The sequence below is a fragment of the Buteo buteo genome, chromosome 27 (genome assembly GCF_964188355.1).
Source record: "Buteo buteo chromosome 27, bButBut1.hap1.1, whole genome shotgun sequence".
Classification (NCBI taxonomy): domain Eukaryota; kingdom Metazoa; phylum Chordata; class Aves; order Accipitriformes; family Accipitridae; genus Buteo; species Buteo buteo.
Genome location: NC_134197.1, coordinates 739,782 through 754,708, shown reverse-complemented (window position 1 = coordinate 754,708; position 14,927 = coordinate 739,782). Strand labels below are relative to the sequence as shown.

The 14,927-nt window shown below is 51.2% G+C and overlaps 1 protein-coding gene across 4 annotated transcripts in view; it reads left to right on the top strand.

Moving 5' to 3' along the window:
• Positions 1-175: 175 nt before the first annotated feature.
• USP31 (ubiquitin specific peptidase 31) overlaps positions 176-14,927 on the top strand; it is a 44,021-nt gene continuing 29,269 nt past the window's right edge. For all 4 annotated transcript variants that reach the window (XM_075058974.1, XM_075058970.1, XM_075058973.1 and 1 more), the window contains exon 1: positions 176-886. In XM_075058974.1, coding sequence (XP_074915075.1) covers positions 284-886 — 603 coding nt within the window. In that variant the 5' untranslated portion in view covers positions 176-283. The remainder of the gene's footprint in view (positions 887-14,927) is intronic.

Here is a 14,927-nt window from a genome sequence, read left to right as displayed (position 1 = left end):
AGCCAGCCCGCCGCCTGTCCGCGCCGCGCCGGGACGGGGAGGGGCGGGGCCGCGGGCGCCCCGCCTCCGTGCCAGCCACAAAGATGGCGGCGCTGCGGCGGCGCCTGCCCGCCGCTAAGGTGGCGGCGCGGTCACGTGGCGGCGCGCCCCGCCCCGCCCGCTGCATGGCGGCGCCGTGAGGCGGCTGAGCCGCGGCGGCTGCGGCCCGGCGGGCGGGCGGGCGGAGATGCGGCGGCCGGCGGGCTGAGCGGCCGGGCGGGGATGCGCGCTGCGCCGCGCAGCCATGTCGCGGGTGAGCGGCCCCGGGCCGGCCGGCAGCGCCAAGGAGAAGCGCTCCTTCAGCAAGCGGCTCTTCCGCGGGCGGGCGGCGGGCGGCGGCGCCGGCTCGGCCCCGGCCCCCGCCGCCCCGGCCGCGGCCCCGTCCGGGCGGTCGCTCGGCGGGTTCATGAGCCGCGTGCTGAAGACCCTCTCCACCCTCTCGCACTACAGCAGCGAGCCCGAGCCCCGCGGCCCGCACGCCCCGCGCCTGCCCCCGCCGCAGGCGGCCGGCGGCCTGGGCAGCTGCTTCCCGCCGGGCCCGCCGCGCAGCCCCGAGCCCCCGCCGCGGCCCGCCGGCGGCCCCGAGGCCGTGCCCGGCGTGGCGGGGCTGCGCAACCACGGCAACACCTGCTTCATGAACGCCATCCTGCAGTGCCTCAGCAACACCGAGCTCTTCGCCGAGTTCCTGGCGCTGGAGCAGTTCCGCGGCGGGCCGCCCCCCGCCGCCCCCAGCCCCGCCGCCGACGGCCCGCCGCCCGCGCCCGGCGAGGTCACCGAGCAGCTGGCGCAGCTGGTGCGGGCGCTCTGGACGCTGGAGTACACCCCGCAGCACAGCCGCGACTTCAAGGTGAGCGGGGCGGCGGGGCCCCGGGCCGGAGGGAACGGCCGCCTCGTCTCTTCGAGGCGGGGAGGCCGAGCGCGCGGCAGCCGTGCCGCCCGGGCCTCCTCCGCCTGGCAGCGGCTCGCGACCGGCCCTCGAGTCCCTTTCCCCCTCGGTGTGGGGACGGCACGGCCCGTTGGTGCCCCTCGCCTGGCCGCCGTGCTGGGGGCTGGGCTCCGTGTGTCACTCCGGGGGCCGGCAGGAGAGGCCCGTCCGCCCTGTGCTGGCGGTGACAGCAGAAAACGTGTCTTCCCTGTGTCACCGCGGGCCGCGTGGCCGCTCCGGTCGTCGGGGCGTGGCGGGGCCTTGTCGCTAGTCCGAGCGCTTAAATGGTGCGAACAGCCCTCTGGCCTCACCAGCCACGTGCCGGTAGCTCCGGAGAGCTGCTCCGGCTTTCCGGCATCATTCCGGAGAAGCCAACCCCCGGCCGTGTGCAGCCTGGCCAAGTGACGGCGTTGCGTGCCCACGCCATCGACCAGGGGCCGCTCCTCGTCGTCCCCAGGCTGAGCGCCTGCAGTCGAGGCACTGCTGCTGCGTTCGTTACTGATGGTGTTGAAAGCCGGCTGACGGCTCTGCTGCTTTTTACTGGTGAAAGTGTCCATTTTGCTGTTTCATACCTCTGTTGTGCTGCCGTTAGAAAAGTTGTGTCTAATTGCTGTTGTGGAGCCGGAGCCCGGAGCTGTGAGCGTGCGCGGAAGGAGGTGGCTGTTGAGAGGTGTGCCTCGCAGTCTCCCCGAGCGCTTGGGAGTTTGGGCTGATTTGGGGAATGCGTTGCTGGAGTACGAGATCGTAACCTCCTACTTGTACTAACTGGTGTGCAATACCGTGGCGTTCTCCCTGCTGAAGTCCTCGCACTGTGGTTTGATCCGACAGCACCGTCTCCTGCCGTGCCCTGGCCCGCCGTGTCGTCCTGTGCCCTGCTGCACCTACAGTTTAAAAATGTCCTGCAATGCTTTTGGATGAAATAAGACACAACTGTTTCAAAAGCGCTCCAGGCTTACCTTGCTTCTCGAAACAGTAAGAATATTAAGAAGTTTTATCATAACAGCGATTCCCTGGCATATAAAACTGTTAGGCCCTGTGAAAGAACGAGAGGGTAGGTGGTAGCTTCCACACCATTAACTTGAAGACCTTTGCATTAGGGGAATTTTTCTTGCAGAGTGAGTTGGAGAGGGGATGCACAGATACATGGAAATACGGCAAGAACGTAGTTCGCATGTTCTTGGGCTCCCTGCCTTCAGTTCAGATGGGGTGTGGCAGCAGGTAGAGGCTGTGGGTACCAGTGTCTGCTCTCCCTCGGTGTCTGTTGGATGGTGGGCTGGCCGAGAGGCTCCTGAGGTGTCAGCGGTGTTTCGCACCCTCAGTTGTTTGGACTGACGCATGGCTGGCACCTCCTCCCTTCGCTTCTCCTGTGTGTTTCCAGGCGGTTGCATCCACCCTCACTGGCAGCTGTGGGGAGTATTCCCTGGGGGGCCTGGCTGTTTGCCTTTGGAGCGAAGGCACCTGTCCTCTCCCAAGGATGCCTGGCGCAGGTGGCTGCATGGGCACTGGGTAGGGACCGTGTGTGACTCCCGTGTTTTCGGAAGTGTTTGTTGATGGGGGAGCGCTCGGGAAGCCGATGTGCTCAGCTGTCGTTTCGGTGCGTCCAGTCCTGGCAGCACTGTGGGGCACTCACCTTTATCCTAATCCGTCACTGCTCTAGAGGTGTTCTGGCAGGAGAAGGAAATGTGGATTTCTCCTGAGCAATAATAGTAATAAAAGGTTGCAAAAGCAGAATTATCTTTTGCCAGTGTAGCTGGTAAAATCAAAGAGGAACGCAGACCACTTTCTAGGCCAAGATACGCTGTTTATGCAGGCCTGCGGTAGAGGTGTTCAGATAAGAGTGACAGAAGGAGGAAGAGAAACAGGCCTGTAGATTAAATTAAGGGTATGTTTTATAGTGGAACTTTCTTTGCTTATTTGCAGGCATCACTACTGGTAAGCAAATGCTTTTCTACTCATTGTTGATGTAGCTGGAGCCCATCAATCTTCTACCTGCCAGGTCCCCTGGAGGTTTTTAAAACACATCTTGCTGTGGGGGATCTTGTCCCAGTAAGTCCTGTTCAGTGCTGCACAATGTCAACAGCCCCTGTCTTATTCAGAACGACTTTGTCATTATGTCAAGTACTTGGCTGTTTCCTTATGGGGTCAATTGCTTTTAATAGTAATTTAACGCTTCTAAAGACAGTTAAGTAGCCTGAACCTGCTATTAAATTCAGTGTTCTTAATTAAAATTTTTCTCAGCAGCAGATTTGCACAGTTAATTCAAAGATGTAAACAACAGGCTTAGGTTTGAGAAAGGTGAAGATTGGTGTTTTCACTCTGGAGACTGCTGCTTCTCCCCAAAACAAGAAAAACATTGCCCCAAGCTTGTTTTGGGTAGTCAAAAAGCTTTTTAGCCACCAAGCTTAGAAATCCATGTGTGTTGGGGTTTTTTTTGCCTTTTTCCTCTTTTGACACTGAATATAATTGGGCGAAGGCACTTCCTCATTCCTACTTATCTGCAGGCGCTAAGTGTATTTAGGGTAAAGGATAATATATATCCTCTTGCTCATTCTTATATCTGTAGGTTTTTTTCTTGGGGCAGAGGAAACTTTTCTAAGAGAGAGTCTCTCTGAGTCCTTGTGGACAGAGGCCTTTGAGGGGGCGAGTTTTGAGATGTTCTTTGCCCTTAGCTGTTTTTTCTTGGTAGTAGTTTGTCCCTTTTTACATTGGTCTTCAAGAAATAACCCATCCCATGGGTTCATTAATCATGTAGTCCTGCTGCTGAAAACAAGGAGAAGGCAATTAAAACGAGTGGTTTGTATAAAATGGTTTGTCTTGTAATTACAGGGCCGAGAGAGAGCCTTGCAAGAGAGCTAATGCATGGTGAGGGGAGGCAAAGTGTTCACCCGGCCAGCAGCTAGCACATTGTCTCTGGTGAGATCTACTTAAAACACAAGGATCTCTGCTGGTTTCTGCATTTTAAACCTGACGTTTCTTTCTGCCATGAGAAATTTTTTAAAAATAATCTTTTCTTCCTGGTCTGCAATGTGGATCCATGCAGAGCGCTCTGTAAAGTGTTCGCAATGGCTTATCCTTGGGGCAAGGGTCTGCTGTGGAAAGGACACCAAGGAAGACTTTGGGAGCACTTGCTCTCTGTGATTGAAGTGGAAGTGCCATGGAAGTTGTGTGTATCCTCTGCTATCCCTGCTACAGAGGCGTTCACCACCCAGGGGCGCGTGCTTTGCTTACTGTGGGTGCGGGAGGCTGAGCTAGCAGGAGGCAAAGGATGTGGGGAAGCATGTCTTCACGAGAACTGGAGGAGCACTGGGAGGCGGGTGGGGAGCAGGAGGTCTAGAAGGCCATAGCAGTAGGAAAAGGTCAGGGAAGGAATGGTTTGGGATGTGGAAGCAGAGGGGTTTGGTTCCTTGGGTAGCAGCCCTGGGGCTGGGTGCAGAAGGGAGCTCAGGCAGCCCCTTCCCAGGGAGACGATACAGGAGCACCTGGCGGAGGTGATGGATGTTTTGGTTTGGTTTTGTTTTTTTCTCTCTGCTTTGGATGACTTTTCTGTTGGTCCTGTGCTCATTTGCAGCTTGCTTTAACAATCCTTTTCTTCCGATTGCTCAGTGGTTTTTATTTTCCTGCCTAAACAGAGCTGCTGCTTTCATAACAAGGGCCAATATTGCAGCTTGTGCTTCCTCTTTCCCCTTTGTGATGGTGTGACAATGGTGACAAACATCTATTGTATAAGCAGTAGCTGTGCTTTGGGCTTGTTTTTTTCCAGGGAGCTGGCTGCAAAGTTCCTGCGAGGGTCAGATAGTGAGGACAGAGCACCGTTTGTAATGGGGAATCGGTCTGTGACACTTGGAGGTGTTGATGGGGGTCTTAAGCAAGAAGGATTTTTATTTAAACTATTTGGGCTTGAAAAATTGTGTGTACTTCATCTAAATCCTCTACCTTTGCCTTCCTTGGAGTTCTGGCCTCCTGTGGATGATGAGGCTGATTTCTGTTTTGAGGCTTTCTTCGTAGCTAAGCCAGTTGCATGCTGAAGCATGTCAATGTTTAACAAGACCCTTTGTATGCTAGAACTGTGTTGATTGCATTTTTTTGTCCCACAAGATGAAGGCGGCCTTATTTTTTATGACCTGCACTGTGTACAGCAAATACAGCAAAATCATAATAACTTGATTGAGCTGGATTATCAGAATTAGATCTGAACACAGAATGAATCTCTGTTAGTAGAGCAGGGATTATTGTGCCAGGTTAATAGTGCTGCTTCCATTTTTATTTATTTGTTTTTAAACCTGTGTTTAGTGTAAGATTTCATAGTAGCTGTGTGTAACTTACAGTTTCAAGGTGCTCTGTTTTGGAAATGCACTTGGTGTAAATATCACACTTGGGACACGCAGTCTGTCAACTGTGTTGGTCGATTCTTTGTGAATTAATAAATAACTCCTCTGAATTATGAAGGAACTCCTGCAAAGTATTGACATGCTCAGTATCTTTACCTTTGGTTGTAGTGACAGCTGTTCTCAGCATGGGGCTGCTTGGTGCAGTTTGGGTGTTGGAAGCCTTCAGTCCTGCACCCGGAGCTGTTTGTCACAAGCTCTTTCACTCGCTAAAGCCCTTGTGCTTTGCTAACAGGGCCAGTTATATGTGAAATGGGATCCTCTGGATCGTATTTAATTATCTTGCTCTCTGCCTAGCGCAGCAATCAGTTATTTTATTCTGGACAGCATCAACTGCTTATTCCTAAAATATTTCTGCGGAAAGCAGACTGTCCTCCCTTTACACAAAGAGGTGGAAGAATGGGGCATGAAAGAAGAAATGCAAGACCCTTCACCCTTACCTCCTCGTCTCTTGATTCTTGGTATTTCAGTTCCTTTGTTCATCTAAAAGGGCTTTGAGGGGGGCCAGGTGATGTGGGATCTTGGAAGTGCTTGTTCCAGTTCAGTCCAGGTGCTCCCCGTGGTGGCATTGCAATGGGGAGACTTGTCCTAGAGCTGCTCTGGGATTTGGAGTTGACATGTGAAACAAAAAGCAAGTTACAAGTTTTCTACATCGTTATTGTGATGCTTCTTGACATCATGGGAACATGTTTCTCTCTTCACTGGGATTACAAAGGTCTTTGGCAGTCTTTCCCCATTAGACTTTTCTTTTTTTAATGTTAATGATCAATAAGATGCAAGTCCATTATTGTGTGTGTGTGGTTTTGTTTTTTTGTTTTACTTTTTTTCTTTGTGTATATTTCCCTACAGTTTCTTTACTTTTTCCCCCCCTCTGACATAAACTCCCTGAGAAGGGATTCCTGCAGCAACATCCTGGTTGCCTTAAAGCAGCAGTGATTTACCTGTCAGATCCAAAGACTTTTCTCGGGATTTCTGGCTTACACTTCAAACTTTGATCAGAGTAAGTGGAGTAGAAGGGCAGGGGAGCAGAGAGCCAAAAGTCCGGAGGTCGGGCGCTGGTTTGCTGAGAGGATTCTGCTGGAGGGGGAAGCATAAGTGGTGTGGCTGCTCATCTCCAGAAGTCCAGGAGATGAGCCGGAGGGAAGGGTGAGGGAGAGGCAGGGGAAGAGACCCCCAATGTGGAGCAGCTCTGTGGCCCTGATGTGAGGTGGCCCTGGGGGCTGATGGCTGGATGGACCCTCTCTGGGCTTGTAAGGGTGATTGCGCATCGTTGCCAAAACATGTTCCCTGTCTTCTCCCTTTATTTCCACACTGCCTCCACAGAAGTACAAATGGTGAAAGTATGAAAACCATGTCATGGCTGGCAACTTGTGGAGGGGGTAAAGGAACGCATGTTCTTAGGCAGCTTAATTGGATCTGTGCGTTGGTCCGTGCCCTGCTTTGCACGCTGGCGTTTTATAAATGGCCACACTTGATTGCGAGTAAACCCATTTTGTGCTTCCATCTGAACGCATGACTGCTGCAAAGCAGTTTTAATGAACTCTTTTGCATATGATTGTGTCAGTGAAATTCATGTTTGTTTTGCAGCATCCTTGAAGTGCACAGGGAGGCTCGCCTGAGCAGTAGTGATCAGATCCCCCCATCTCAGAGGCCCATGCTCTAACTTGGGACCTGAGGCAAAACCTGGAGAGAGCAGGAGAGGCACAAGCTCCTTGGGGTCTCGAGTCTGTCCTCTACACCAGCATTTCTTGACTCTCCTTTACTGAACTGCTTCACACTTGTGGCATTCTCCTCCTCCTTAATCCCTCTCTCTTTTGGATCCCACCGATTGCTCTGCTAGTGTAGCAAGAAAACAAGGTCTTTTTGTAGAACAAAATCGGATTTCTGCTATTTATAAGGATGAATTCTCCTGGCAGTTAGCACTGACTCCTGGCAGTGCCTTCTGGCAGGCGTGACCGTGATCCTGCGAAGAGCCTGGGAAGGAGCGTGCCTGTTTGGGAACACAGCACCCAACAACCCATCTTCATGTCTGGGTCGCTTTCCCATGTGGGAGAGGTGGCTGAGGGGCACTGGCCCTGGCTGCGAGCACTCTGCCCGCTCCTGCTGTGCTCCACGGTGTTGGGGAGCTGCCAGCGGCTCTGCCCACTGGTGCCTGCATGGAGGAGGGAGCACTGCGTTTGTGCACAGCAACCCTGGAAAGTGTAGTCTTGACAAACTTCACTCTCTTCTTACATGTTAAGAAAGGTGGCTAATCAGGATTAATTAAGGCTTCAGCCTGGAAGGGTGAGAGTAGCTGCTAGCACAGGACAGATGTCAGGCAGGGGCCGGTGGGGTGTTGCTTCTTGTCCAGGCTTGTTAAATGCAGTGGAGAACCCGCTCTGGTCCTGGCATGCTGCACTCTGCTGTGCTCCTCTTGTTTTTACTTTTTGAAGTGGAATAATAAATGGCTGTGCTTATTTCCCACTCTGTGGCAGGCAAGGGCCCGGCTGTGCAGGGAGCTGTTCTGTACCAGCCCTGGGGGCAGCTGGCTGCCCACAGAGCTGCCATGCTCTCCCACGGGGTGCTGCCTCCAGAGCCCCAGCACCTCTGGGATGCCCCACGGGGCAAAGGAGGAGCATTTTGTCCTGCCCTGGCTGCTTCGGCAGACCTGCTGTCTTCAAAACTCCCTGTTTCTGCCTTTGGGAGAGCTGTGGTAAAGCTCAGGCAGCGGAGGTCTCTTCTGTCCCGCGCTGGACCAGCGCCTCATCCTCGGTGCTTGGCGGAAGGCAGGATGGTGAACCCCCGGGCTGGTGCTGAGTTCAGGGGGCTGTGAGCTCAGCTGTCCCTCTGCAGCGGTGCTGGGCCCTACATGTGCAGGGAGATGCTGCGGAGGCTCTCTGCCACCGATTCCCAGGTCTTGGCAGTAAGGGTGGGTTGCTCAGTGCACTGCTATGCCAGTGCTGCTGCGGAGAGGCAGCCAGCATCGCTGCGAGCCTCCATGGAACGGGGGAGGCTCATTGCACTGAGTCTCCCTAGTTTTCTTTTTTCTGTTGTGTGCAGCATGTGGCAGCTGAGCCAACATGTTCCAGGTGCTGGAAGCTGTACAGGTCTGTTGGCGGCAGCCAGCGGCAGGGCCCTGGCCAGGAAAGAGCGTAACGGTCCCTGCTGGCAGCATCCCTGCTGGCCCTTTCAGCTGGGTGAAGGGTCACTGCTGGCTTCGGCTTTGTCCCTGGACCTGGCGAAGAACAGAAGGTCTGAACCACACGGTTTCCCTGGTATTGCTTTCCCCAGAAAAGAGTATCTCTCTTCAGAGGGGGGAAATTGCTGTTTCTGTGTGTGAGTGGGGGGAGTAGTTCAGATAAACAGTCTTCATGAGATGTCTGCTGTAGAAGTTGCCCAAACACAGAACTATGTCTGTCGGCTTAAAAAAGGAAAAAAAAATAAATGTGGTTGGAGCATAACTTGATGATGTTCAATGAAAGATAAAGAATAGCCTTTCTTTCCTGCTCATGTGTGTCATTGTGTCAGGTCTCTAATGAGCTGGCTTCATCCGTTCACGTACAAAAACCTTTCCACAGCTGCTTCCTACCAGAGGCACACTGGAAAATAGCAGACTGACATTTTTCCTTTAGTTGTCTTTGTGATCTGGAACAATAACAACAGCAAAGGAGAGGCCAGTAGTTCAGCTATGTTTGGATTTATTTATTGCATCTATTTAGAGCAATAGAAGAATGATTATTAAACTTTCAGTGGACTGATAAAAATGGTAATGTGTCTTTGCCGTAAATCTGCTTTATAGATGGACAGGGACTTGTTTGGCTATAGGGTGCTTGCATTAGGGGGTTAGGTAAGTGTGTGCGATCGATATGAAATTATGATTTTCCCCCTCTTATCTCATTTGATGGTGCCACTTCCATTCAGGGTGCCTGCATGCCAGCGCTCACACATCTGGGGGAAGGGAAGATTCGTTCCTTCTCCTGCCAAACTATTAGGGGTTGAGCTGAGGAAAGGGGCTGGAGGTGCATGGCTGTACGGTCATGGAAAGGTATTGGGAGGGAGCTTCAGAGTCTCTACCTGCTCCTGGTATCTCACAGCTGGAACAGCTGCACCAAAATTGTTCCTGACCCGTTCTTAATACCCTCTGGTGGTGGACGGAGTCTGTTCAGATGTGCCACCTATACTTACAACACAGCCAGATTAGGGGCAGAGGATTAAAGGCTATGGGGGGGTTGGTAAATGTGGTGTTTTTAATGTGTTTTCCTGTGTTTTTTAAACCAATTGCTTCTTAACTCTGTATCTGCAGGCAGTTGCAATTGCTGTTGCGTTACTGCAGTGGATTCAGCGGGACCAGCAAAATGAGGTGTTGTCTTCTCTTACTTGATGAGCGAAAGAGGAGAGAAAGTTTTGACTTATACCTGTCTTTGTGTAAAGTAATCTTTCTGCAGCCTAGGTGGCTGAGCAGGTATCTTGGGGAGGGGGTGTTGCAGTTGGGACCTCGTCTAAACCGAGGTCGCTGCCTGAGCTGCGTGGATGTCACCTGGATTGTGCCATTAGAGACGAAGTTGAACTACCTTAGCCCTGCTCTGAGAGGAGGCCAGAGCATGCTCCGCAGCAAGGGCAGGAGACCCACTGCCCCTGGGTGGCAGCTTTGCAGCTGATGAGCTGGAAGGCGAGTCTCAGAAAATAAACACAAAGAGGTTCTGGGTGGATGATGTTTGATGATGAGATACTTGCTCACTTTGTCTTCTTGCCCATCAAATGTTATTGGAGCTGTTCAGGAGTTGCCAGTCTGGCTTGCCAAGAGGTTGCAGTCCCCCCGCCTATTGCACAGGGCTGTAGGGACCCCACCACTTGTTCGTACAGCCCGCTGCCCTCGGCCTGAGTGAGAGGGCTGGCTTTGGAGACAGGGAAGCATGTGGGGCTGTATTTGACTGCTGAGCCGTCTAGTTGAGTGGAGGCTGTGCTTTAGGAGTTCCTGGTATTTTGCTCAAATTGTTAAATTGTTTATTTGAGTCAGCACTTTTATCTTTCACTTGGATTTAATTGTGTTCCTTAGTACTGACTGTTCCGCACTGCATGTCTGTTGCTCCTCCTTTACACCTTGCCTGTCTCTGATCGCTTTGCTGCCCCAGCATTTCGGAGTGTGTTGGGAGGAAGGCACATAGCATTTCACAGAGCAGCAGATGCAGAGGTTTAAGTAATAACAAACCCACTTGTAGCAGTGATGGCAGGAAGCATGAGTAACGCTGGGAACACGCTGCTATTGCTGGAGTGTTTTTGTAGCGGAGCCTCTTGTGAGGGAATTGCATCTGATATTTTGTAGTGCTTCCTGAATCACTTCCAACATCTTGTGATCTGTCTCCACAGGCAGCTCTTTATCCTTTGTCCACTGAGGCTGCGAGAGTGTTGAGGAAACTAGAACAGTTATCATGGAGATGCTTTGGAGATGGGGAATGACACAGATAAAGCCCAAGGCACATGGCTATGGGGTTTGCTCTGCTGCGGCGTGTTACGGGATTGTGCAGCTCACTGTAGGACGACACATCACTAGGAACGCATGTCAGTAAAAGCCAGTGAGGGTCTAGACTGGAGTGATGTGCTGGAAGAGGTGATAAGAAACACTAGCCTGGATTCCTGAAGTCCTTACTTATGTCTGTTTCCATACAGAACCCCCCCTGCCCCCTTTTTTTACTTGAAATACCAGATTCACTTCCTCCTAGCAATACTAAAGACCCTTTTATCTTCAACTCTGTCTAGACTAGGACTTCAAGTGCGGTGGTAGCACCTGTTGGCTAACTTCACTAAAACAAACTAGACCAGATAAGGCAGCTGGCTCTTAGCATGCCAACTGAAAAGTGTTAATGCTGCCCTGATGATATCACACCTTTTTATATCTTAGTGCAGAGAAGACCATATGCTGCTGTGGCAGGGGCGTGTGTGTGTTTTGGCACCTCTTTTTCTCTTGGCCCTCTTTGGTCAACTCCCTGCTGAGAAGGAGCTTGGGCTTGCTGTGACCTGTGCTGCCATTGGAGCCCTCCTCCCTCGCTGGTGGTACTGGACATTGTCACCTCGGCGTGCTGAGCTGGGTGCAGGAGGGAATGGGAAGGATGAATAAGGCCATTAAAAGGCAAGCGTAGAGTCATAGATAGCAGTTCTAGAGAAAAGATGTAGTGAGATAACTGCTTAAGACTGGACTAAAATCTCTGCTTCGCAGTTCGGTGATTGATTTTCGGTTTGGAACTTGACACGGTAATACAAGGCCTAAATTTAATTTTCAGTGTGTAATATTTTTGATCAAAGACAATGTTTGCAAAGGAATTCTCTATGTGTGTGTCTTAAATTCTTCCCTACAACCTTGGGTGTGTTCAGCTAAACACAGCTGCTGTGAATATCAGCCTTCTCTCCTTGCTACCGATGTTTTGGCTATTTTTGAATATTAATTTTTCCTAATTCTAGAGGACCCACTAAATCCTGTCAGCAGTGACTGACTGTTGCCTGGGACCAGGGACTCAAGTCATGGTGTCATGGGGCTGGAAGGGTGACCAGCTCCAACGCCCCTGCTCAAGGCAGGGACAGGGTCTGCGGAGCAGTGCTCCTCGAGACCTGCTGCTGGGCCCTGCTGGTATCCAGCAGGGAGGACCTGCCTTGTGAGTGCCCTAAGATAGGTCAGCCTGGAGTTCTGTCAGTCTAACAGGAGAAGGCCGGGAAGTGTAATAAAGTTAGTGGGAGTGGGACCCTCTGCTGCAGTGTTCAGCTGAAGGATGTTTAGTGATGCGAAGGAGAGATCTGGCTATGAGAGCATCTGTGGTCTAGGCTAGTCGTGGTTAGCTGGTGGAATGACAAGGTTGTGTCTTCAGGTGTGACTCGGGGGTGGTGGGTTTCTAGCACAGCTAAACTAGGTTTCTCTAGGTTGTTGACGTCTTGTCCTGATATCCTGTGTGAATGTCGAGGATTTAGGTATCAGACCAGGATCTGCAAGTGTGTTGACTGTATTTTCACGATTAGTGTTAAATTTCATAAATTGGTGCAACACAAATAATTCACTAGGCTTTCTGCTGAAGGAGGGCAAGAGGTATCAGGTTGACACCTGAAGAGGCTTAAGATCATTTTTTGGACCATGTTTTGTCACTTTTTTCCTGCCTTGTTTTGCTCAATGGTAACTAGGAGTAGAGAATGCTGTTTGGTCCCCTTTAATCTTTGAGTCCTTACAGACTACTTCACATTTTTCTCCTCAATAAATTGGCTTGCAGCAGTGTCCCAAGCTCATGTTATGTTGAGCACTGAGCAGGGATGTGCTGGGCTCGCACCTGTGTGGCACAGAGGTGAGCATTTGCTGTGGACCACTCACTTGTTTAAAACTGTGTTTACATATTTTATGTGGAAGGGTGCTGATTCCTGTACAGGCAAGGGCAGTAAATCTGTTGTCAGAAGGGCTTGCACATATGTAATGAGAGCAGATTATTTCTGTTTTCCCTTATTTTTGTGCCTTGAGGCAGGTGGACAGATTATAGAGGATAGAGAGTATATGTTTATCATCCTTTTCGGTCTTTTTCATCACCCTCCCCTTCTGGTGACCCCATTTTCTAGAGGGATAAAGCGAGCAGCCCAACCTCATTTCTCAAATCTGTTGTAAAGTCTGATTAGAGAAATGGAGGAGCTCTGGTACCGTGCGCATGTGCAGCCTGCCTGGCCCCTGTTGGTGCTCCTCGGGGCAGCTGGTCTGCTGCAGCCTCCCTGCGTGGTTCTTGCCCTGCAGGTACAGTCTGGTCTCTGCTGGTGCCACTGTCCCTTTTTGGGGACCCTGCTCAAACAAGTTTGAGTCCCGTGTAAGCCCTTTCTGTCTCTCCACAGGTGTACCAACAGACATAGGTGCAGCACTGCTAACATGGCACTGTCCCAGACAGGATTGCTTTTCCCGATAGTATGCAGCGCAGGAAGGTTGGGGAATAGCTAATGTGAGCTTTGCTTACAAAGAAAAGCCTGGTATTGACTTTGTTGTTAAAATTGGTGGGGTGGGAGCGTGGGGGTAGCTGACCTGTGACCATGTGTTAGATGAATGTCCTGCCCGTTCCACGAGCAGTGGGAGGAGCAGGCTAGTTCTTGCAGCTGCAGCTTGGTGCCTCCTTGGAGGAGTAGAACATGCTAGCTCTTCTACAGCAGTGGTGGTGTCTGCTGCTTGGGAAGTAACCCTGGCTCAGCTGCTGGGGTCAGCCCACCATGGCATGTTACTCCAGGGAGTATTCATGGCGGAGGTCCTGAATGCGGAAGCTGGTGCCTGGCTCCTCTCCTCCAAAGCCTGTGCCGTGTCCCCTGGTAGGCAGCAGTGAGTGCTGGCTGGCGATTTGGGTGGTGTTGTGGAGGTAAAAGTGAGATTGGAGAGCTGGAGCAGAGAAAGCATTTCCTGATGTGGGTTTATGGTGAGGAAGATGCCCTTCCAAACCCTGCTGTGGGCTCCTGTTGGCTTTTTGAGGAGGAGGAGAAGACATCACCCTGAGGAAGGGGCATGCATGGCCCAGCTGGAGAGGTCAGTGCAAACTTCAAGGTTATGAAAGGTGAAAGAGCTTGCAGGGCAAGGATAAATCTGCAAAGAGCAGATTTTGGTTGCTGGTGAGCTTCAAGCCCTTCCCATTCATGTCCGGAAGAAAAACAGGTTTGAGTAAATCCCTTGGGTGTGCTGGTGTCATTCTGAGACAGCTTTTCTGGAAATTCAGGAGTAAATTAGATGTGTTCTCCAGGCTCCTAGCATGTATCCAAAGTAGTGCCAGTTGTGTGTATTGCACCTGTGGCTGTCTGAGTCCTCACTTGTTTGGAGTTTGCCGGTCCAGCAGCACCCATCCCGTACTGCACTGCTTTGGCATCAGTTGCTCTGTGATGCTTTGGTTCCCTGTGCTTGCTCCAGCTAGAGGGAAAGCTGCAGCTACCTGGCTTGGACAGTCATTCATAACTGTGCAATGCCAACGCAAACTGCACTTTTCCTCCTGCTTAGTTGTCTGTCCTAAGCAAGTTTTCTGTTTCGGATAGTGGCAAGAGAAGATGGTATTTAGGATAAGCAAGTTGTGCATAGTGGGTACTTGATATCTAGTAGAGAAAGTCACATGGTGATTGTACTGCTTATGTGCTTAAGAAGGTGCCTGATGCAAAGTAAGTTTGCTCTACCTGCATATTATTGGGTTGATTGGTAGCATCTGCAGTTTTGATCTTGGCTGATTCCTGGAATTGTATACCTATATTAGCATTGAGCATCTACATCTAGGTTTTGGGAAATCTGTTAACCTCACCAAAGCAGGAATGAGCTAAACGGGGTGAGGGGACATTAGGAGGCTAAATACTTGTTTTGCTTCAGCTTAAACAAATAGAAGATTTTGATTTGAACAGTTTCAGACCCTGTGGTACGTGGATAGGTAGGATTAAAAATGGCCATGGCTCTGTGTTAGCATGGGAAATACTGCCTGTCATTGTCAGTGGACTGAAGTGAGCTTGCTTTGCTCTTGACTTGTGTGGAAGTACTGTAGACTGATTGTTTTGGTGTTCTTCTCATCTGAATTGAGCCCCAAGTTTGCTATAAATATTTCTGTTCAAATAATGATGCAGTTCTTCCA